The 22,614-nt window shown below is 38.3% G+C and overlaps 2 protein-coding genes across 6 annotated transcripts in view; both read right to left on the bottom strand.

Annotated features, from left to right (window-relative positions):
- Positions 1 to 9,851, bottom strand: part of kcnma1a (potassium large conductance calcium-activated channel, subfamily M, alpha member 1a) — a 176,066-nt gene extending 166,215 nt beyond the window's left edge. Inside the window, exons 1-2 of the mRNA XM_079635398.1 lie at positions 9,765 to 9,851; positions 8,386 to 9,308 (exon numbers count right to left, since the gene is read on the bottom strand). Of these exons, the coding sequence (XP_079491524.1) occupies positions 8,386 to 8,670 (285 nt within the window). The 5' untranslated portion in view covers positions 8,671 to 9,308; positions 9,765 to 9,851. The remainder of the gene's footprint in view (positions 1 to 8,385; positions 9,309 to 9,764) is intronic.
- A 5,299-nt stretch (positions 9,852 to 15,150) lies between these two features.
- The window catches only part of dlg5a (discs, large homolog 5a), a 59,496-nt gene continuing 52,032 nt past the window's right edge, over positions 15,151 to 22,614 (bottom strand). For all 5 annotated transcript variants that reach the window (XM_079634522.1, XM_079634523.1, XM_079634524.1 and 2 more), the window contains 7 exons: positions 22,285 to 22,455; positions 21,174 to 21,370; positions 20,930 to 21,073; positions 19,389 to 19,516; positions 19,043 to 19,152; positions 17,086 to 17,195; positions 15,151 to 16,255 (listed from right to left, as the gene is read on the bottom strand). In XM_079634522.1, coding sequence (XP_079490648.1) covers positions 16,128 to 16,255; positions 17,086 to 17,195; positions 19,043 to 19,152; positions 19,389 to 19,516; positions 20,930 to 21,073; positions 21,174 to 21,370; positions 22,285 to 22,455 — 988 coding nt within the window. In that variant the 3' untranslated portion in view covers positions 15,151 to 16,127. The remainder of the gene's footprint in view (positions 16,256 to 17,085; positions 17,196 to 19,042; positions 19,153 to 19,388; positions 19,517 to 20,929; positions 21,074 to 21,173; positions 21,371 to 22,284; positions 22,456 to 22,614) is intronic.

Genomic DNA, 22,614 nt, shown 5'->3' with positions numbered 1-22,614 from the left:
TAAGTTATAAGTTATTATTTTATTAATCTTGTGCAAAACACAAGAGTGCAAAAAGTACACCTACTTTATGTAGCCTATAACATAAAGCTGTACTTGTGTACAATAAATTATGCATAAAGTAACTAATGTAATGAGACAAGATTGGCAGAAACATGACCAACATCAACTTGGAAGAAAGTGATTTAAAATGGTGTAGTTTTATTCAAGACCTACAACATTGAACTCAAGTTTCAGCGTGTACAACATATGTAGGCTACATGATGTCCACATGACAGCTTATTTTACAAACACTCATCTCACTTTTCACGAGCCCTATTCCTTCCACTATTACTTTTTAAACAAATGAAACACCCTTAGAGCCCCGTGGAAGAAATCTAAATAAATGCTTTTATACATCCTTAAGATCAGGTATAAAATGTGGTTTCATTTAAAAAGCTTTCAACAGTGCAAGCTGAGAAACAGCCGTTGAGAGATGCTTTAGTAACATTTCTTCAATTAAACCAGCCTGACATTTGTGGAATAACCTTTGCAGGCACATCAAAAGTATCTCATCCCACCAATGTGCTGTAGTGCATGCTAAGAGCCAAGCAGGTTATTAAAATTGCCGCCTGCCATCAGAAGCACAACCTGTTATTAGCTTCCAAAAACACGGGAGAGATGGAGCCAAATCACAGAGCGAGGTTTCGGCAGCACAGCCCACATCCCTGAAGGTCACAGGAACGTCCTCTACACTTCGCATCTCCTCTCTCCTGCTCACTGCATCACTGCTTCCAATCAAAGCACCAATTTTGATGTTACGCTCATTGAGATGCGGGCGAATCAGAGCTCAGGAGCTGGCACCAGGGGATGCGTTTAGATTTAGATAGGCGTCCGTCCAGATAACCCTCTGAATGCAGGGCTCGGACTGCCCCATCAGTTGTGCTTCAATTTTCATCTCACAACGGTAAGTACCAAAGATGTTTGAGAGGAAAGTGTTACCAAAAGTAGAGCCTACTCTCAAGGCTCAAGAGCTCCTTCGTCTCATGCAAACACAACAGTGATTATGAGAGGCCTTGTGAATACTTCATAAGGACCAACAATTCACATTGATGAATCTCTATTAATGATAGTCATTAATTGTAACTTTAAGAAGGCTTTCATAAAGCTATCCTCCACTGAACTCCAAATTGACTATATAAACTAATATAAACTAGTTCCTATTAGCCAGGGGTTAGTGGAGATAAAAAAGCACATGGTGGCTTTGACTGCAGACAGATCACACACACACACACACACACACACACGGCTCTTTAAAGACAACAGCAGCTGAACCAGTCAGCAGCGGCTTCGTCTGCGAGCTCCAGCAATGGTCATCCTACTATCTTTTCCCATGTGCTAACGGTTTTGACCAGCCAGCAATATCTGGTGTTGCCATTAGTGGAGAATGTCTCTCCTGATTCAGACAAACCTTTCCCTGGGCCTAAATGTCTGAGGCCACAAAAATCTGTGGTTCAAATTTTTTGATAAATTGAAAGAAACATTTAAAACAAAGGAACATTGAGAGTGAGATATCAAACGAAGGAGAAATGTTTATGATTTTGCACTATTTCTAGGTCACTGATCAGATAGGCGGAATTGTGACATTGACCTTTCAACAAAACACATAAGCAAGACACAAAATACTAAGACATTCTGATAATATAATATAATAGGGGGAAAAAAAGTTGACCAATGGTCTTTCGGATCCCACTGTATGTAATTGAGGTTTGTCTTACTTTTTTAGTAAAATTGTATGTATTTATCAACGTAAAATTTAGTAATTAGTACAATATTAGAAGTACCTGGCAGAGGCTCAGTGCAAAAGTGGGCGAATCCTTGTTTTACTTGGATTGGTTGCAATGTCTTGATCACATCAGTGGAAACTGGTCAGTCTTTGCCCTGGGTTTGAAGAGCACGCTCACGTCAGGCCAGTATCAACAACACATGACTGTAATGTCAGGCCTCTATGGACGGTATGCTAGAAGGAACTCAGAGGCCTAAAACATAAATATCACTCACATACTAAATCATCTCTGTTCCCAGCAATGAAACACTAACTTTGAATACGGATTAACTGATCTGTAATTTTTGTGTCACACACTGTAACACAAACCAATTTTGACGAAATGTCTTTGTCTGCGGTTATTAAAAGTAATATGTGAGAATAACACATATCAGGGGATAAAATTGTACTGTTCAACACACAAATCCTGTACTAAATACACATGTTTGACAGAAAATAAATCACTCTTGGAAGTAGAGTTTAAGTTATACATAAACAGCTCTCCAATGCCTGACTGCCCGGTACAACTGTCAGTTTCAATTTCTTCATACATCATTATCGCTCACTTCAACTATGATCCATCCTAGTGGCTGCAGCAACAAATGGACGCAAATCTGACATGTTTTTATATTTTTATATTGCAACATGATGGCATGAGAGGCCCTCTCCCCAGTTGTATTATGCCTACTCGTTTGTCATATTGACAACAGCAAACAGTCAACGTGACATCCTAAGGAGACATGTCATTTAAAAACATTTCCAAATATCAATTCAAGAGGCGTAAAAACACAAACTGTCAGTTGGGATCAATAGCAAATCAATTTCACACCATTCTTATTGAGATATTTCAAGATGGAATTTGTTGCAGACTTTCAAAAACAAAACAAAAAGCCAGAGGGAAAAAATAACCATGCTCGAAAAAGCTTCATTAAAAGCAGAATTAGTTTACAACTGAAAAGTAACACTCAAGTGTCCTTTGACTTCCACAACATGCTCTTCCACTGCACTCATTTGCATATTAAAAACCTAAGAACCTATCTACCGACAATTAAAATAATTTGACGTTTATCTGGTAATAGAACTATAGGCGCATGTACCGAGCACAGAACTCACAGGGTACATTGTGTTAGTGTTAGTGAGAGGGACAGCTGATCTTTGGGTGTGTGTTGTCCGCCTGTTAGCCCAAAGGCAGCTGGTGCGTTGCCAAGCACGAGGGGTTACACAGGCGCACAACAAACCCACTTACTAGGCATCTCAGTAATTCTGAGTGCTTTAATGAAAATACAAAGTTCAGCCTTAGGTCTATAAAAATATCGTTGTATTGTGGTCTCATAACACATGCACACAAAACACACGCCTCATTTGAGACGCAACCCTCCAGTGGGTCAGAGACGTTGTGAGCTTTAAATGGGAAACGGCAGTCAAGGAGCAATCGGACTAAATCATTGGATGGAAAAGCAAAGGCTCATTTCAAGGAGCAATAGCTTTTGGTAAACACCTTCACGTTATTTGCCAGTAAAACAAGACAGGGAAATAAATAAAGCAATTTAGAGCAGAAATACAAAACAATATTAAATAAACATGGAATATAAATCAATATCAAACTCCGCTTCTGTAACGGTGTTGCAACCTTGAGCAAAATGTAAATAGAAACTTTTGAAACATAGGTCATTTAAAAAAGTGTCCATTTAATGTGGCTAGTCTTTGCCTTAAGCTAAATCATTAAATGTGCAGTAGATCTGTAACAATTGTTGTGCTGCTAATGGCAGGTAGCCTCGGCTGATTGATAGATGTAATCACAACTACAGCAATATGTGAACAAGGAGCATTTTTCACTGACAGCCATTATAAAATAGCCATGTATTCTAATGTATCTTGGAAACCTTTCCCTGTTCCCTCCCTCTGACATCACAGCTCATGCACCGGAGGGACAGTTGCCAGTGAAAGGCTTGGGACTGTGCACGATCTTGCGGTGCCATCAACCAATCAGTGTCACAATTTTCCCGTGGCTCCAGAGTGATTAGTCACGGCTCAAATGATTGGCTCAAAAAAGTGAGCACAGAACTGAGTGCCCTTAAGCAAAGATGGCAACATGAAACTACCCAGCTTGATTCATCAAACGTACAAATAAATGTGCAAACTGAATTGTAGCCTACACGGTTAATAAAAAAAAATCTGTTTTATTTATTGTAAAAAAAAAACAGCATCTGTGGTTGCCAGAGCTTTACCATTAAAGAAAACAGAAGAAACATTTTGAGCGTTATGGATTGTACTTAAATTTACAGTTAAAAAAAAAAACATATTTCATTAACTCATATAAATGTTAAAATACCAAAGTCCTAAAAATGCAGTATATCTTTATAATATACTGACAACCACCATACAAACACAGGCGTAAAGAGAAAGCCACATGTAGAATCAAAGCTCACCACAAGAAGCTTTTTCTCAAGCTGAAGTAAAATTACTAATATACTGTCTTCTGTTTGTCACACAAATAAAAAACATAACCAAGGTAACACATTGAATACACACTAATATAATGCAATAAACATTAAAGATACAATATGTACTTTTTTCGCCGCTAGGGGTCGCTAACCTCTTACAATAACAAAGGCGTAGGCTGATGACATTAAATTTCCTGCGGAATTATGGAACTTGTCGTCAAGCCGATGGATCTAATAATGTTTATGGAGTGAATACATTGATGTTTTTATCATGACAGTGGTATGATATTAAGCAGGGCGCGATTGCTAATAAGAGACAGATATCAGCGCCACACGCGGATCGCGCGGAAATAAAGGAATAAGGACATTTAATTCTACCGAACTACCCACAAGTGCTGAATAATACTCGCACAGGTCAGTTTATTAGACTAATTAAACGTGAAGTAACGCAGCACTGTTTCACTTGGGTCTACACTATCACACTAAACTGCATTTGAGTGTGTTGAAAGTTATAATGTTATTCTGTGTTAGTTTGTTGGCTATATGAGACTAGCAGTAAGCTATATCAACATTAGAATAACATACAGGTCATATTCTAACATTTCATAATGTTGAGCTACATAACATTGATTAGTTTTATGTACATTTGCTCACCTGTCTAATAAAGTACATGCAAGAGCGGCGTCCCTGTCAAGTCGAAGTTTGTCACGAACGTGCTCTTGGCATCTCAAAAATGCCACGCTGATATTGATCCTCATTTTAGTTCTCCTTTTTTCCCCAAAGTCTGCTTGCCATAGTTCAAGAAACAACAACAGCGTGCAGCTAGACGTTACGCACTACGCAGTTGTCCACGTCTGTCGCCATGGTTACTATGGCAGTACTTGAGAGGAAACCAGGGATAACGCGGATATTACGTCAGTGACAGGGCGACAAGTGAACAGGTTTTCCGGGATGGCCAATTATTTAAAATTGGAATTTCTCTGAAATGAAAAATCTTTGGGAACTTTTAGGATATTGTAAGTACACAACAGCAGGAAATATATAACACGGAGCAAGTGATTTTTGGATATTTTATTACAAAATTCTTACATATTGTACCTTTAATTTGACATAAAATGACAAAATAATGTGCACTGCATAGCATTATTTAATTGGGGAAAAAAAACATAAAATATGAAGTGTCACAGGGAATTCTGGGAATTTAATTGGTGGTTTTGTTTAGTTTTACTTTTATTGCCCCCCTTAGGGGAAACTAGTTTTGTAGACAATACATATTACACAAACAATATACTGTATAACGCACATTGCACAAGTCATAGCTAGTTCATATCAAAGTAATCTACATATGAAGAGTTCATAAAACCAACAGCCACCGAAAAAAATAAATAACTTAAATCTTTATGTTCTTCCACCTGGCACTTTAAAACGACACCCAGAAGGCAACAATTGAAATTCTTTATATTATGGGTGATCTATATTTCTTAACATTGAATGTGCCTTACATAAACCTGTCTTTGATAAATGTCAAAGCTGTATTTGACTTATTCCTATGACTTTTCCTGCCACATTAACAAGCTATTCAACCTATTCCTATCCGTCAATGTCGGATTGCCAAACCAAGCAGCGATACAAAAAGAAAACACTGATTCAATAAAAGACTTATAAAATAAAGTCATCATCTTAAAGCAAAGCATACATTAAATGTTTTATCTTCCTTAAAAAATTTTTTTATTTCAAAATCTAAAAGTCAGCATCTGTATTACAATTTCCCCCTTAAGACACAAATTGTTTCCTTAAAAACTCAATAGGTATTGTACTTTAAAGCGCATGCGTTTTAACAGGAGCCTCAGGCAAGGTGCCACAGAGGACAGAGAGAGAGAAAGAGAGAGAGTTCACATTAAGTCACCATTCCTTCCGTATGGCAACTGCACCTTAGGGGCAGTTATCGCCTAGTGAACAATGGAAAGACACTTAGAATAACCAAACCGTAAAGTCTGATACAAAACCATAAAGTGCAGATGAACAACTCTAAGATGGTGAGCTCTGGTCTTTTTTTCCAGGTGCATTACTGTATGGTGCAGTCTATATGACTGATATAATGGCATGCTTTCAGTCTCACCCACTTGCTCAACATGGCCGGCCTCTACTTTCGCATCCCATTACTGACACCATGCCTGGAAGACCTGCCGTCCGCAGTCAGCTGCACGGGGATAACGTTTCAGCCTCTTAATACTACTAATAAGCATGTTCCCCTTGCAACCGAGTGTCAATACCCATCCAACAAAGTCACCCTCCAGACTCTCCTTCTACAAGGAAACACACCAAGTGCACACACTTATCCCCAGCGCCATTTTCATGTCTTTTTGGAAACGGGATATGGTGAGATATCACTTGGCAAAACATGCTCATTCCCAATGGCACATTACAAGTTGTCATCAACCACTGAACTGATTAGGGAAACATTGACGCTGCAAAATAACCGGTTTTACTTATACATCATATCCCAGAGAAGACAACAAGGCTTAATCAAGGCTTCCCAACAGCTAGTGATATAAACACAGGCCTGATTGTGTTTTAACAACCTCCATCCGAAGAGGCTGAGCTACAGTGTCAGTGTCAGATAGACTCTGCTTTGCTGGAACGCTTGTACATGTAGGTAATTAAATGATAATGAAGACTGGTGACTTCACAGACGCCATTAACCCTTTTCATTTAAATAAATAAAAAAAGTTCAACAGTCTAATCCGAACGAGAAGGAACACGTAAATATTTCATCATGTCAATCATTTAAAAACAAAAACACTCCACAGCCAAGGTTGTTGACTAACTAACAGGGCGACAAACCATCTACTCTGTCTTTTAAGTCATTCCCAGACAGATATCTTAGTCAGTAGGTACTAATAGGGATTAAACCGTATTGGCTGTTTGAATCCATGCAGGCCTCATGTGGTTAATTATAACTCACTGGATATTGTCTCCTCAAATCCCACTTGAAGCAGCCAAAATGAAGCTTCGGGTAACCAGCCCGTTTTTATGTCTGCATTGAGTCTCCAGAGAAGCATATAACACTTTTCCATTTACATTGGACTGAAGCCAATCCGTCAAAGATGGACACGCAGAAGATAAGCCACACTTTTGTTGCAATCACACACACAGAGTCCATTTTGAGTGCATAATGGAAGCAATCACATTAATACTAAATTGAATGGATGTGAAGAATGAAAAAGAAAAACTATATTCCATACTGCACAATTGCAAGCAACAGGTCTGGATTGTTTTCCTATGAAAATCAAACACTAAAATGTGTTTGTAGTTGAGGATGGCTGTTTAGTTGAAGATAATCTGTGTCCCTACATGACCGTGTGCTACATTATAAAAGTCCTGGCTTGTTTTTAATTGTATTGCCCATAATGAATCAAATAGTATTTTTTTTTTTTTTTTAAACCACTAAGAAAAGAAATCCAACAGCTACCCAGTTTAATACCTACACGTTTCAAGCTTTCAAGGCAGTGTATTAACTTCATTTTGCCTTCATCTTGAGTCTCAACGTCTTGTTTACTGAGTGAATCTAGTAAAAGTTAAAATGGATTACCAAGTTACTGATTGCATTCACATCTGCATAAATCTCTAATTCTTGATTCAGATCAATACTAGTTTATGCTCTGAATCTTAATCATTTTTATCCATCAACAAACCACTGTCATTAGGCAAAATTATAAAACAAAATTCTACATCATTCAAAACAAAACTATGGCCCAAAACACGATTGATACATTTTTACTGAAAGCGTATAACGTTACATCTAAATAATGTAATTTGTGAAGGCGAATATGAGGCCTATATGAAAGGCTCAGGTTTGCTGACAAAATAAAATGAATAGAATTTAACCACGCGGTCTTTTACACAATAAATATTGAGATGTTTGGGCTTTGTGCATCATTCTGAGTAGTTTGTGACTGCTGCTTACTGCAATATTGTCATGCAGATCCAGTGTATTCCCAACAATGAATCACTTCTATCAATGCCAATCCACTGCCATCTAAATGTCATTTAGTTATTAAGATAGGCAGAGAACATGATCGTTTAATTCAAGCTAATGGTGCTTTTCATGGAGAGGGAAAGGGGCTTGAGATGCATTACCTTGCTTTTGATGTTGCAATGGCAGCAGACAGTCCACAGGTACTTGAGGGTCCTCCACAGGAGGATGATGAAGAGACCCCCGAAGAACGTCACCATGGATGAGGCAAGGAAAGCCCACCACATGCGCTGACCATTGTTGTCACAGGGTACGTCTGGTGAGAATGGAATGATCACGTCCATCTTCGATATAGAGACAGAAGAGTCCGGATTTTTATTAAAATTGAAATTATTACTCATTCTAGATCTGCTGCTGCCATAGGATCCGTTGCCATCTGCCACTAGCATTGAGAAGCTTTGGACAGCTCCTGCCAGCGCCCCCAACCCCAGCCATCAGCCATATTGCTTCAAATATCCCTCTCCTTTCTTCTTTCTTGTTTTCTATCCACGTCCGTTCAGTGTAAATAATATTTTTGTGTGAGAAATACAGCAGCTTGGAAAGCGTGAGGAGAAATCGCGCGTCCGTTGCCCTCAGCGCGAGACATTTAAATCCGCATTAATGACGACTTCGTATTTTCATTTTGAAGGGTTTTCCTCGTCTTTTTCCATATCTTCTAAATAAAATGGAGTCTAAAACCAATATTCGTGTAGTATCTGTTGTTATCAGTGAGAAAGCAGTGGATTCTTGAGAGAAAAGCGGACAAACGACTGTCTCTTCAGGCGGCTTGTGTACGTCCAAGCTCTCTGTCGTCCATCCAGTGACAGGGTCGCCTCAGTGGTGTCTAATCGATAATTCGCTCATAAACGCCAACTTAATCAATGTCTCCAAAGCTATTCAGCTGGGAAATCAAGCTGCTCTTTGTAGTCTTGCGAGGCTGGGTGGAAGAACCCGTTCAAACATCGGCGTTTCGGCGACTATTCCGCTCTCAATGACACGTCGCTGTCCCCATTCACTTTCCTCAGCTGATCCAGGCAGTCCGTCAGATCTGCTCCACAGATTGTTGGGGAGATTTACAGGTAGGAGGGCGGAGCCAAACCGTTATAATAAAGATGATAGGAAATATTTTTTATTAAACGTACAACAACAACAGGTAACATTAGCAAACATCTTCATAACTATAACTAAGAAGCAAAAATTAGGAAAATAAATACCACACACAGATTAATAATATTTTCAAAACATATGATAGGCTAATATTTTAGGCTACACTAGCCATACTTTTTCCATTCTTGATTTGTTTAAGAGGCTGTATTAAGAGTGTGCTTACAAAAAGCCTAATAAGATGGGTATTAACACACTTGCAATCATGCTGTGTAATGAATATCAGCAGCAATGTCTGTGTATCACATAACATTCTTGCTGTGAAATCACTTAACTATATAGACTTCTATAAACATTATATAGTATATAATAGTAAATACATATATATATTTTAACGTACCTTCAGACAAAACGTCCCATTAATTTGGATATTTTTCTTCGCATCAAAGATGTGCGTGTTTCCAACGCGCTGACTGCAAACCGGTCTGGAATCCCATATGAGTGGAGCGGAGCAAGAGATTCCGCTCCAACGCTCAAAACGTTCTGTAGCCTAATCACTTCGCTTAACCTCCATTGCGTGTTTTACATTAGCCGCTCCGACAAACTAGTGAGGAAAACCAACAATGTAAGTTTACTTTTGGAGCAACTGAAAACAGTTACAGTTTACTATACAATTCCGCTTACATTTGCGGTCTGATTTATGGTAAAATTATATAAATGGATTTATATTTTAGAGCTGCGGCGACGTATTTCCCGGGAAATTGCATAGCCTACTTCCGTGCACGTTTGTACGTCGCTCGTTTATAATTACGCAAGTCAGACTTTTTTTTGTCAGAATTCAGAATCGTGAGATAAATAAAGTTCAAATTGTGGGATATAAAATCGTAACTGTAAAGAAAGAAAAAAATCAGAAAGGAACAAACTCGAGTTGGCCTATGCGAGTAGCCTGCTATAAAATAGGCTAAACATGCAATTGGGAGGGGAAAAACATTGATGTAAAAAAGAAGAAGACGTCACAATTGCCTTTTTTATTTTTTTCATTCAGTGGCAGAAAAAAAGCTTCCATATTTTACGTTTGTAAAGAAAGAAAAAAAAGGTCCGGTTTTATGTTTTAACCACCATCAACAGAGTAGGCTAAGCTTTGACTTAACCATCAAAATAATAACTTAATTTTAATATTAATTAACTCGTTTCTTGTCATATGTACAATAAGTGATGTATTTAACAGTCATTGTTATAATTCCTTTGTTTTGTCAGAAAAATATATAGTTTTATGATCAGAATTTCATAACACACAAATGCTAGTTTTAAAGCATCTGAAAGCAAATACTTGGCTAGATCTTTGAAATTAATTTATCTCGCTTTATTTGAGCATATCCTGCATGTGGAAATTTAGCACATATTTAGCAAGACGGTCTCGGGATTTTGTGAAGAGAAGAATTTAAATCCTATAAGATCAACAGCAGTGTGTCCTGTGCATTCAGATGTCACATGATGCTTCATTACACATCAGCCTGTTTATCCTTGTCTCAGTAATGTGGTAGTGGTTTCATCATTGAGGTCTAAGCTGTTTCCCCAAAGGTCAAGGATAAGAGATAAGCTTAAATTATTGGGAACCTGTTAATAGTAGTTTCAAGGTATTAATATTGATGGTAAAATTTAACAAATAAATGTTGGGCTTTGTTGTTGTTGGTGTTATTATTACAAGACAGATGACAAGCTAGACTTGCCTTTACTTCAGTCACATGCTATGAAATGTGACCCTAAAACAAGTCATTTTCAAAATATAAACAAACATTAACGGAATGAGGTGTAAAGGAGATTTACTGACATCTATGAGTTGGAGATTTACTGTCTGAGAGATGTTATTACTTGACCAAAATAGCAGCTGAAACATAATCTTCGTAAATAGTTGTCAGCGGGTGTACTGTATGCTGGTATATAGTCATATCACTTCTCCAAAATATTCTAACATTTTAAAATGGATTTTAGGTTTAATTTCATCTTTTGTTGTTGCACTTCTCCATATTGTCTATATTGTTATCCTATAGTGAGTATCGGTCCAGATGTACAATGAAGAGCTTTCCAACCAATATTGAGACATTAAATTGTTTGAAAAAGACAATGTATCAGTGGATAATGTTAACATGTCAATCTTATTGAGTTTTCAAACAGTATCTGTTACTTCTCCTCCTACTGGACAACTGTGAAAGTGCAAGTTTAGTGTAAAAACAGCTCGGTGGTTTGATATTTGTACCTGCAGAGACGTGGAAATGGTTTCTCAACAGCTTCCAGTTCTAGGGTTACCACATAACATCAAGACTGTTGAAACACCCAACCCTGAGGGTCACTCAATAGACAACACCCCTACCCCTGGGTGACATGTGACAGAAAATCATATTACCGGGGGGGAATAAATCAATCAAAATATTTATTTTCTCTCAATATTTCTCTATGTTTGTGTGCATTCCATCCTTATGTTCAAAGTTGAAACTCTACATTGAGAACTGTCTTGTGTTGGTGTCTTTTTAGTGGTTTTCCATCTCATAGCCCTCTGTCCTGGTAGGCACCAGTTGGTAGGGCCTGGATCTTGCAGACCTGGCTTCAGTGGTGTTATTTATGGAGGGCAATAGGATCCACGATTGGTCATCTTCCTGGAAAACGTGCCCAGCTGTCAGCTTAGAGGGCTAAAGAACCGGTTCCTGCAAGAGCCGCGTCAAAGAACGGCATAGCTGACAGATGCAAAGCTTAGTTGAGCAGGAGTATTATTCCGATGGTGGAAGAAGAGGGTACACTTTCAGAAATGTAGCGTTTGCATGGCTGACCACATCGATCAGTTCTAGCACTCGGGTTCTAGTACTAGTTCTCAAGTTCAGAAGAGCGGTCAGCAGCTGTCTGGAAACGGATACCCCAGCAGGAGACTCGACCCTTTCTAAAAGAAGAGGAAGGGGACTTGAAGGACGTGTTGCTTTCGGGGTGAAGCCGAAAAGGCATTCTTAGGGCTTCCCGTGGCCGAGAGTGGTTTCGAGAGGTAGCTGAGGACAAGTAGTCAGCACGATCCAAATGAGGACACATGCTCGGGGGAGGAGCTTCAGTCCTCATGACTGAACTGCAATAATCAGCGCTGGCATGGCCGAGGGCATCTTCAGAGCTACACACCACCACTACACAAATGCCTTACTAAGGAAATGTGCTGTGGGACAGACCGTGACCTCTCTGTCAGGAGGATGTTTGCTAGGGCTTACCTGATGACTCTTCCTTCTCGTTTAAACGCCAGCTGAAAACAAGGAGGAATGTGTCTAGAAGCGCACTATTATTCAATGCCTCTTTAAAGCAGCCTTTAATGATAATTAAGTGTTTGGATACAGGTTTTTTTTTTTAAGCTTGTTTCACAAACAAATAATGTGCAAGTGGATGCCTTTGTGGCAAATATGTAAATGAATGCAATGCATATGCTTCTTTATAGAAAGTACTTCAGATGTGAAGTTTTGGAATACTGGATCCTAATAGACAGTTAAGACCAAATGATTTGACAAAGAACAGCTCTCTCTCTCTCTCACACACACACACACACACACACACACACACACACACACACACACACACACACACACACACACACACACACACACACACACACACACACACACACACACACACACACACACACACACACACACACACACACACACACACACACACACACACACACACACACACACACACACACACACACACACACACACACACACACACACACACACACACACACACACACACACACACACACACACACACACACACACACACACACACACACACACACACACACACACACACACACACACACACACACACACACACACACACACACACACACACACACACACACACACACACACACACACACACACACACACACACACACACACACACACACACACACACACACACACACACACACACACACACACACACACACACACACACACACACACACACACACACACACACACACACACACACACACACACACACACACACACACACACACACACACACACACACACACACACACACACACACACACACACACACACACACACACACACACACACACACACACACACACACACACACACACACACACACACACACACACACACACACACACACACACACACACACACACACACACACACACACACACACACACACACACACACACACACACACACACACACACACACACACACACACACACACACACACACACACACACACACACACACACACACACACACACACACACACACACACACACACACACACACACACACACGTTTATTATACATTAATTCTGACTTTGTTGACATGTTAAAATAAACTTAGATAAAATAAACTATATACCAGATTATCACTATTACTTTACTATCTATTTTTCAATCAACCATCTATCTCATATTCATTCATCCATCCATCCATCCATCCATCTATATATCTATCATTCATCCAAACATTTATCAATCATCCATCCATCTATATCTATACATGTTTACATTTGTCTATATCTGTCTCCTGTCTATCTGTTTATCTACATTTCCACCTGTATCTGCATCTGTCTGTCTATACTAGAATCAAGAGAACTTCAGAAAGACATACATTTCAAACTACAGACCCTTTGACCAATGCTTTTCATCAAAGCATAGAAGTTCCAATGACAGTAACTGTAGTGTTCTCCTCAGTCAGCTGGTCTGACTGGACAAGTTGTCAACATTATTCCCCCCCAAACAGGACTCTAAAGCTCTTTGACAATCATTTTTTTGGGAGGAATTATTATTTTTTGTCAGTGTCACATCACGTCATACAGAATCCGGTTTAACAGCAACTCTTCCAGCCCAAACTGCAGCTGACAGCTGTACAGACGCAGGTATTGTTTGAGAGCTCACCTTAGTTCCAGTAATTAACACCACATCTTCCCCATGGTTAGACGCAGTGCATCAGCTTCGAGGAGGAGACAGCTCCACACTCAATTACAGCACACGTCAATCTGCCGGCGCTGTGTAACACCCTTAACATGATGGAGATCTCAGCCCGCAGTCAGATGAACACGCCATTCAATCAAACACACACCATCTTCAATCATTTAATCACATTGTGTGGTACAGAAAACAACTTTTATTCTCGCATTAATGACGTTTTCATACAAATCACATTCTTTTCGAATAAAAGAAATCCAGATGGAAACAGTACCTGTGTTCTAATCGTTCTAAATACTCTGTGGTGATGAATCCCTCGTGTAAAACCATACGCTAGCTATTCAGAAAAATAGTTAGACGTTAGATTCACTTTGACAAAATGCCTCATTTTCAACCCAATGGACTGATATCTTGCTTCGAAAAGAAAACTGTGCAATAAGAAATCCCTTTTTATGCAGTATTTCTCTTTTTCTTTAAAAAAAAAAGGCAGTTAATGAAATGTATGGAACAGGAGTGATACACATGAATATTATTTTACAGTAAAAATTATAGTACCTATTTCCATTCTACTGGAAACCTACGAACAGTCATTTGTTTAGGGTTCAGAACGTTGGAAGTGCAAAACAGAAAAACAAAAGAAAAAGTACATGTTTTTGGCACAACATTAATGGGGCTACTGGTCTGCATGAGACATAACATGCCTCTTGAATAAAAAATAAAAAAATTAAATAGCAATGAAAAGCCACTAACATTTAAACAGATTTAAGAAAACAATTTCAGGTTTACCCTGCAACCTTTCTCTCTGTGACGCTTTTTTTTTTTGTGTGTAGTACTACATATAAAAGTGACTGACAAACATACGCAAACAGAAACATGTGCATTCGCTCTCTCGCACACACGCGAACATGCTAATATTTGCTAAGACGTGACCGCTCCGTCACACTCCCCTAGGCCTATAGCCTAGTAAAAATACAGTAAATATATTTCTATATATTTCGTTAAATTGCATACATACGCATACGTGTACAAGTGTTACGTGGGATATTCTCTTTAAATATAAGCTCTGCTATGAGAATGCTCCGAGATCTCATAGTACACAGTGGTCTGTCTAGCCCTGGAGTGCAATCTGAGAAGTTTTACTGTTTAAATACCAGGCTTTCACCTCATGCCATTGTCATACGCTCAGTATATCTCCAAAGGCACTTCCATTTGGCCCGTAGAAACCGCTTAGTCTGTCTCAGCTTGATAGATAAGCACTACGATTCAAAGCAACGCTCACTCACATCTACACAAACAAACTTGGCCACAAATGACTCTTAAAGCACAAGACGAGGATTCAGTCCTTGAGCTGATATGTGGGACGTGGGAGGGTGTCGCGCATACGTTTTGGTACAGGGCTGCGTATGGGCGGCCGGGGGGTGGGGGGGATTCACTGACTGATTGCTCTGTAAACGAGTGTCTTAAATGCAGCATTGCTAAAACTTTACATGTCCGTCAGGAAGACCAAAGGAAACAAACAAATACTTCAGTGCTATCATCCTGCTTCTGCGCGCGCACGCACGCACGCACGCACGCACGCACGCACGCACGCACGCACGCACGCACGCACGCACGCACACACACACACACACACACACACACACACACGCACACACAACACATATACAAACAAGAGTTACAATTAATAACATAATAAAAATTTATATTGACACTAAAAAAAGAATCACTATTTCAACATGACGCTCGTAACGTTAGTGTACCTTTGAGTGTGTTGTGTATAAAGTCTAGTGTTTGTAAGTCTCAGAGCCCTCTGGAGAGCCCAGCGGCGTCCACAGGACTTTGCTCTGTTCCTGATCCACAATAGTCACGATCTGAGTGCAAATGTAAGGGAAGGTGCCTCCTTGAACGATACCTGCAAGGAAACATACAAAAATAGTGATTCATTGTTTTGTTTTTTACAATACCAGTCAAAAAAAAAAAAAAAAAAAAAAAACTCAACTGGAGTATGGGACCCCAATCCCTAAAATAAAAAGGTGATGTAAAACCCATTTTATACTTATGAGAAAGATACTGAGTAATATTATAAAGACAACATGTTTCTGAAATTAATTAACTGGCCTTTGTATTGTCCTGTAAGTTCACAGCGCAACTGAAAATAACAAAATGTAAAATTACACTGCCATTCAAAAGTTTGGGGTTGGTATGATTTTTATTTAATGTTTATTTTTATTTTTTTAAGTCCCTTATGATTACCAATGCAATTTTTCCGTGATCAAAAGAACAGTAAAAATAACTTTTCTATTTGAATATATTTTCCAAGTAATAAAAAAAAATAGTGTTGTATTCTAGCAACTTAACACATTAAAATAGTAGAATAAATTATATTACGGTAAATTACATTATATTAGTAATATTGTCTATATATATATATATATATATATATATATGAGGACATCTAAAAGCCTCTAAAAGCCACCTGTGTCAAAAATGAGATGATAATATTGAGTGAATACTCTCTGCACATAGTATACGTTCATCAAATACTTTCACTTCAAACTCACTAAATCCCAGCCTCAGCCCATTCAGAAATCCCAGTACTTGAGTTGAAACATACATAGGAGCCTGATAAATTTTTTAAAATTAAACAAAAACTTTAGACAGACTTAAAGGCTTTTGCATCTAAAGTCTTCATATATATATATAAGTACTATTTGGTTAATGTAAAAACAAAACAAAACAAACCTGTGAAAAATTTGCTATACTCCTGCTCGATCTTCTGTGCAACCTCAAACTGCTCCTTGGAATGTTTTTGAGAGACTTTATCCCGCAAATAAACCGGATCTTTTTGCTCTCTATACGGGGAAACAAAAACAGTCATTCACACTTCCCACATAATGACATTACAAGGTTAAACTGGCACAATGACATTGTTCTTTTGAGACAAACATGGTTTAAGCAGCAACATTTTGAACAGGTGATTGTACATAATAAAAACACATGTAAAATGAAGACATCAGTTGTTTATCACTAAGACTCAGTAAAAGTGTGCAGCTCCCTTGAGAAGTAGACTCCTGCAGGGCAAAACAACTAAACACTGAACATGTACACACACTGCTGTGACAGGTGTCGTCTCGTCTGTGTGTGTTAGGGATGGGCAATAAAGGTAAAGTAAAAAAAACTAAATAAAATGGTTTTCTAGTTGGAAAAAAAAAACAGTCTGTGAGTGTTATGTATGGGAAATATAGCTAAAAAATAAATATAAATAAAACAATAAATAAATAAAATATAGTTATCTAGTAAAAATCACAATATGTATATAATATATAAATAATATATACAGTAGTGGCCAATTTACTTTAATCTGGGGGACGAAAAATTGTTTGAAAATTTGGTAGACTTAAGTGCTCATGTTAATTAATGTGCATTGTCCCTTTTAAAATAAAGAATGACCCTACAAGTTCAATTAAATCAGTTATTAAGATTTTGTTGGCTCTCTCTATTTTTTGTATATTCATAATTTCTTTGTATGACAGCCTGGTCAAAAATTATGTCCGTACATTTTGGCATGTTTCATTAAGCTATCACAAATAAAACAATTGACTCAACTACGCAATATGCTTACAAAATCTTTAAAAAAAAAAGAAAAAATTAAAAAAAAAAGAAAAAAAAAAGAAAGTATCTGTGACATTTTTTTTAGCATGGCATTTTAGCAAGTTTTAGCATGGGGGAATTTTATTAAAAAACACATTAATATTTAATTGTTCCTTCATTTTATACTGGCACAGAGTCATGGCAAATATATCATGAATATAGTTGTCATAGAAAGCGTCTGAGTTTCAAGGAAAGCAAGAGCCTCCCAAGTCATTGTACATGACGTGATGTCACGATCTTGACTATTAATAAGTGCAGGACTGATTAACTCGGGTTGCCTTTATATTAAGTAGGTGCTAGTCGGCAGGTCAAAGACGCCCTGCATTAATCCCCATAGTGATCGAGTGCAGGCTTGCTTTTCTAATCCTTCTGGGAAATCACCAATTTAAAAAACCTCTGTTGGGACGACTTTGCACTATTAGCGCTCTGACAACTTCGCACAGAAGCGCTGAAAAGACCTAAAGGCACAGTTATGCAGCACTATCAGGAGAATAAAGCAGGGATTTATTGTTCTTTTAAGTCTCACACCCCTAGAGAGCTATCAGTACAGTATGCTGCGAACCCGTGATATGCATATTAAGGGTCTGGAGTCGGCTTTAATTTTGCCTGTCTGATAAACCGGGCCTGGGATCTCACAAAGCGGTCTTCGGAGGACAACCTTGAGCATAAGCAAAAGAGAGAGACAGACAGAAAGAGTGAAGCGGCTGCCTACACCGTCATATATCTTGTCCTATTTCTGTGTAACATTATGGTAAAAGTGAGCCAAGATACTCATCCATTTAACAGCAGTTCTTCCCAGTCAAATGCAGCCTACACAGTAAAACTGCTTTCTATTTCCCAAATGTCTCTGGGGCCCTGAGGGAGAGAGTGCACAGGAACTTCTTGGTGTAAAAATGTGCCAGGAGAGCCTTAAACATAGACCGTGTGTGTTTTTGGAAGGGTCTGCAAGGACACCCAAGAGCTCAGCTGGCTCTTTAACTCGCTGAAATATTCGTACCCACTGCATTTATTACGAGAAGTACGTGTGAAGAGGGATGTGGACACTTACTTTATCTGCTTTGCGTTTTTGTAGCGAATGAAAATGACGATTGGGTAAATGTGAACGCTGTGAAGCCGTTCGATAGCGTGAGGTGCAATGTCAAGCAAACAGTGACAGTCCTACGAGAGAGAACGACACAGCACAGAACAGGTCTGAGTCATGTTACACACATACAGCATGAGCGACTGCAAACAGAAACAAGCTTACAGTCACTGACAGCAATCCTGCAAGAACAACCAAGTAACATGAACCTCATCTCTTGATATTAATCTACATATCTATCAGATTGTGGTGGTATTATTTCAATGTAACAAACAATTTGACTGAGATGTAGACAGCAGAGATGTGGACAAACCTTTTCTGTGATCTCCTTGATCGAGGCAACAGTAGTCACGTCAAAATGGCCACTCCTCCGCTTGTAGTCGATGAAAAGAAAGTCTTTCACCCCGCGCTCGATGGCCTGCTGAGAAGCCTTCATCACCTCTGGATGAGCAGAACAAACAAAGGTCAGCTCACTCATATTCAACCGCATGATTAAGGCTGAACCAATGACATTTATCCATTACTGACACTGACAGTATCCTCCATTAATACTGACAGTTTTCATGATCCCAAAACTATTAGATAGTAATACCAATGAAATTATCTGTATCTAGGTATCACTTTTGATACAACAGCAAAAACTTATTTGCAACTGAACATACTCCTTTATATAGTTATAATATTACACATTAAACCAAAACAATGGATTTTACTCTCAAAGGGTTTGTTCACCTAAAAATTAAAGTTCTGTCAATAATTACTCACCTTGATGTCATTCCAAACCTGTAAAACTTTCACTCATCTTCGAAACAAAAATGAAGATATTTTTGATGAAATCCCTCCATTGCAACTAACACTTTGATGCTTCAAAAAGTTCATAAAGAGATCGTAAAAAACTAATCCATATGAATTGAGCGGTTTAGTCCAAATTTTCTTAAGACATGATCGCTTTAAATGATTAACAGATTAGATTTAGGCTTTTATCCACATATAAACATTGATCAACTCACACATCAGTTGGGGTAAACTGAAGCTCAAGCATGTTCGCTTGACATGCAAGAACCAATGAGGTTCATTTTAGTGTTACGCAGCACGTTTGAGTTTCCACAAGAACCAATGAAGTTAATTCTCGGGTTATGCAGCAGGTTTGAGGTTCCGCAAGAGGTTTGTTCTCGCGTCAAGCAAGTTCGATTGAGCTTCTGATTATATGTTTGCTGGTAGTTGCGTGGATTGTCAATGGAGGGACAGAAAGCTCTCAGATTTCATCAAAAAGATCTTCATTTGTGTTCTGAAGATGAACTAAAGTCTTACAGGTTTAGAACGACATGAAGGTGAATAATTAATGACAGAATTTTTTGTTTCGCAACTATTGCTTTACGAATTTTTCAATTAAGTGAACATTAACTATTCAATTAAAACAATCTGACATAGTACAGGTACTTTTTCCACAATTATTATTAGAGCATTTGACAGTGCTGTTGTTTATAAATGACAACGCAGAGAAATACAGAGTAATCTCATATAATTATTTTTTTTTTGCTTAAGAAAATTGGAAAATTTGCTTGGAGAGTTGATCTACAGTTTATCTTTAAAGTTATAATAAACAGTAGGAAACATTTGGTCAACTAAAATTCCTGAAACAGCTCAAGCTATTTTCTCTCATTCTCTGAAAATGTTATGAGGATATGCGTATTTTAAGATTGTAAGGGTGGTATCAGTCAGATGCAATTATTGTCAACCAGTACTGATGAATATCAATACCATAAATGTATAAATATTTACCTGTATTATATAATTACAAAGATCATTTTAACAACATTCACATTGAAGTTAAAAAACTTAGTAGACATGTACCAAGCACACATCTGCTGAATTTCCCTGGAGATTCCTTGACCAGCATGTCTTTAACTGGATCCACCAGCGGGCCGAGGATCAGCACTGGTCTGGGAGACATGCAGTCAATCTTCTGCACTCTCTGATAGGCCAGGCTCACACAGTCTGAGCACACCCACCCCAAAAAACAATACAGAATCAGCATCAGTCTCATCAAAATAATAAGTTCAGCTGCACTGCATTATGGGATACTGGAGAGTCTCACCCTCTAAGAATGGAATAGAGTCTGTGCTGATCGCGTCCAAGGCTACCACGTCTTTCCCATCTTTGGAGCTGCTGCGTTTGTGCTTCTGTTTCCTGCGGAAGAAGGATCTGCGCGCGGCTGCGGAGAGGGTCTTACTGGAGCCCGTCTCGTCCTTCAGTTCAGTCATACTGTGTCTGCGGTAGAACTCCTGATCCATCCTGCACCAGAACAGAAGTTCAGGTTACACAACTGCCTTTCTGCAGTCTTCTGTACGTTTGGATTCAGTTCAGTACACTTGGATTCAGTTGCATTACGTTGCTTTTAACTAGAGGTTGAATTAAATCAATATAAAGTTTATAAACATCTAGAGAGCTAGTGAGTGTACATAATACATTATAATGACAGTGAATTATATGTATTCAAAATTGCTGAAATGAAACACTAACATTAATCAGTTATTATAAAATACATGTAGAAAAATAAATATAAAATTATATAATTATAGCATAAAAAAAATCTAAAATATTATTTAAAAACAAAATGTAATCAGCCAAGTGGGAACGGTTAATATCTTAAAATAAATAATCCTAGTATGGCCAAATAATAGCCAATTGGCATATACATGACATAACACTTTACTTAAAGCCTTTATGTATAATGCATTATAAAAGTATTTTTAAAGCTTTAAAATGCACCTTATAATGCATTGTATGGCCTCATGAATAATTGTAACCACCCTTATAATACTTATGTTATGTCTATGGAAAGTATAATGCATTTGATCTTTGATTACAATTATTTATGTAAAGATTTAATGCTTTATGAATACCTCAATAATGCATTACAGAGAAAGACTTTAAGTAAAGTGTTATCAAAATAACTTATTTCTATTTTAATATACTTAATGCCATTTATTCCTGTGATGGTAAAGCTGAATTCTCAGCATCATTACTCCAGTCTTTAGTGTCACATGAACAACTTCTGAACAATCGAACTTTTAACTTCTTGATTCAACAAAACAAAAGACTGTGATGCTTTTTGACTTTTTTTAGACATTTAAATTAGACTAACCGTGACTGGTTCATCCTTTATAAGACACCATCATTTGATTGAGTCTAAGGATGGGACTCACATATATTTGCTAGGGATCTGCCCTCTTTGAATTTTTTGTGCGTTTTCATCAAGTTGCCAGGCCATCCAGGTGCCAAAGTTGCCATTTGGTAGTGTGTCATCCACATAGAGGATGTCATCTTTCTTAAAAGAGAGGTCGAGCTCAGTCTCAGCCACTCGGTCATAAAGTGCTCTGCAAGAGAGAGAGGAAATGAATAATTCAACAAGTGACAGCATTATACATGAGGCAAAGACTGCGGTGCGGCATCTGCAAGAATGAGGTAATACGAGACAAATGAAAAGGGTGCGGGAGACAAAGAAAAATAAGGGAAGGAAAGAACGAATGAAAAAT

This window comes from Phoxinus phoxinus (genome assembly GCF_949152265.1).
Source record: "Phoxinus phoxinus genome assembly, chromosome: 14".
NCBI classification, from domain to species: Eukaryota; Metazoa; Chordata; class Actinopteri; order Cypriniformes; family Leuciscidae; genus Phoxinus; species Phoxinus phoxinus.
This window is presented reverse-complemented; position numbering and strand designations above follow the sequence as displayed.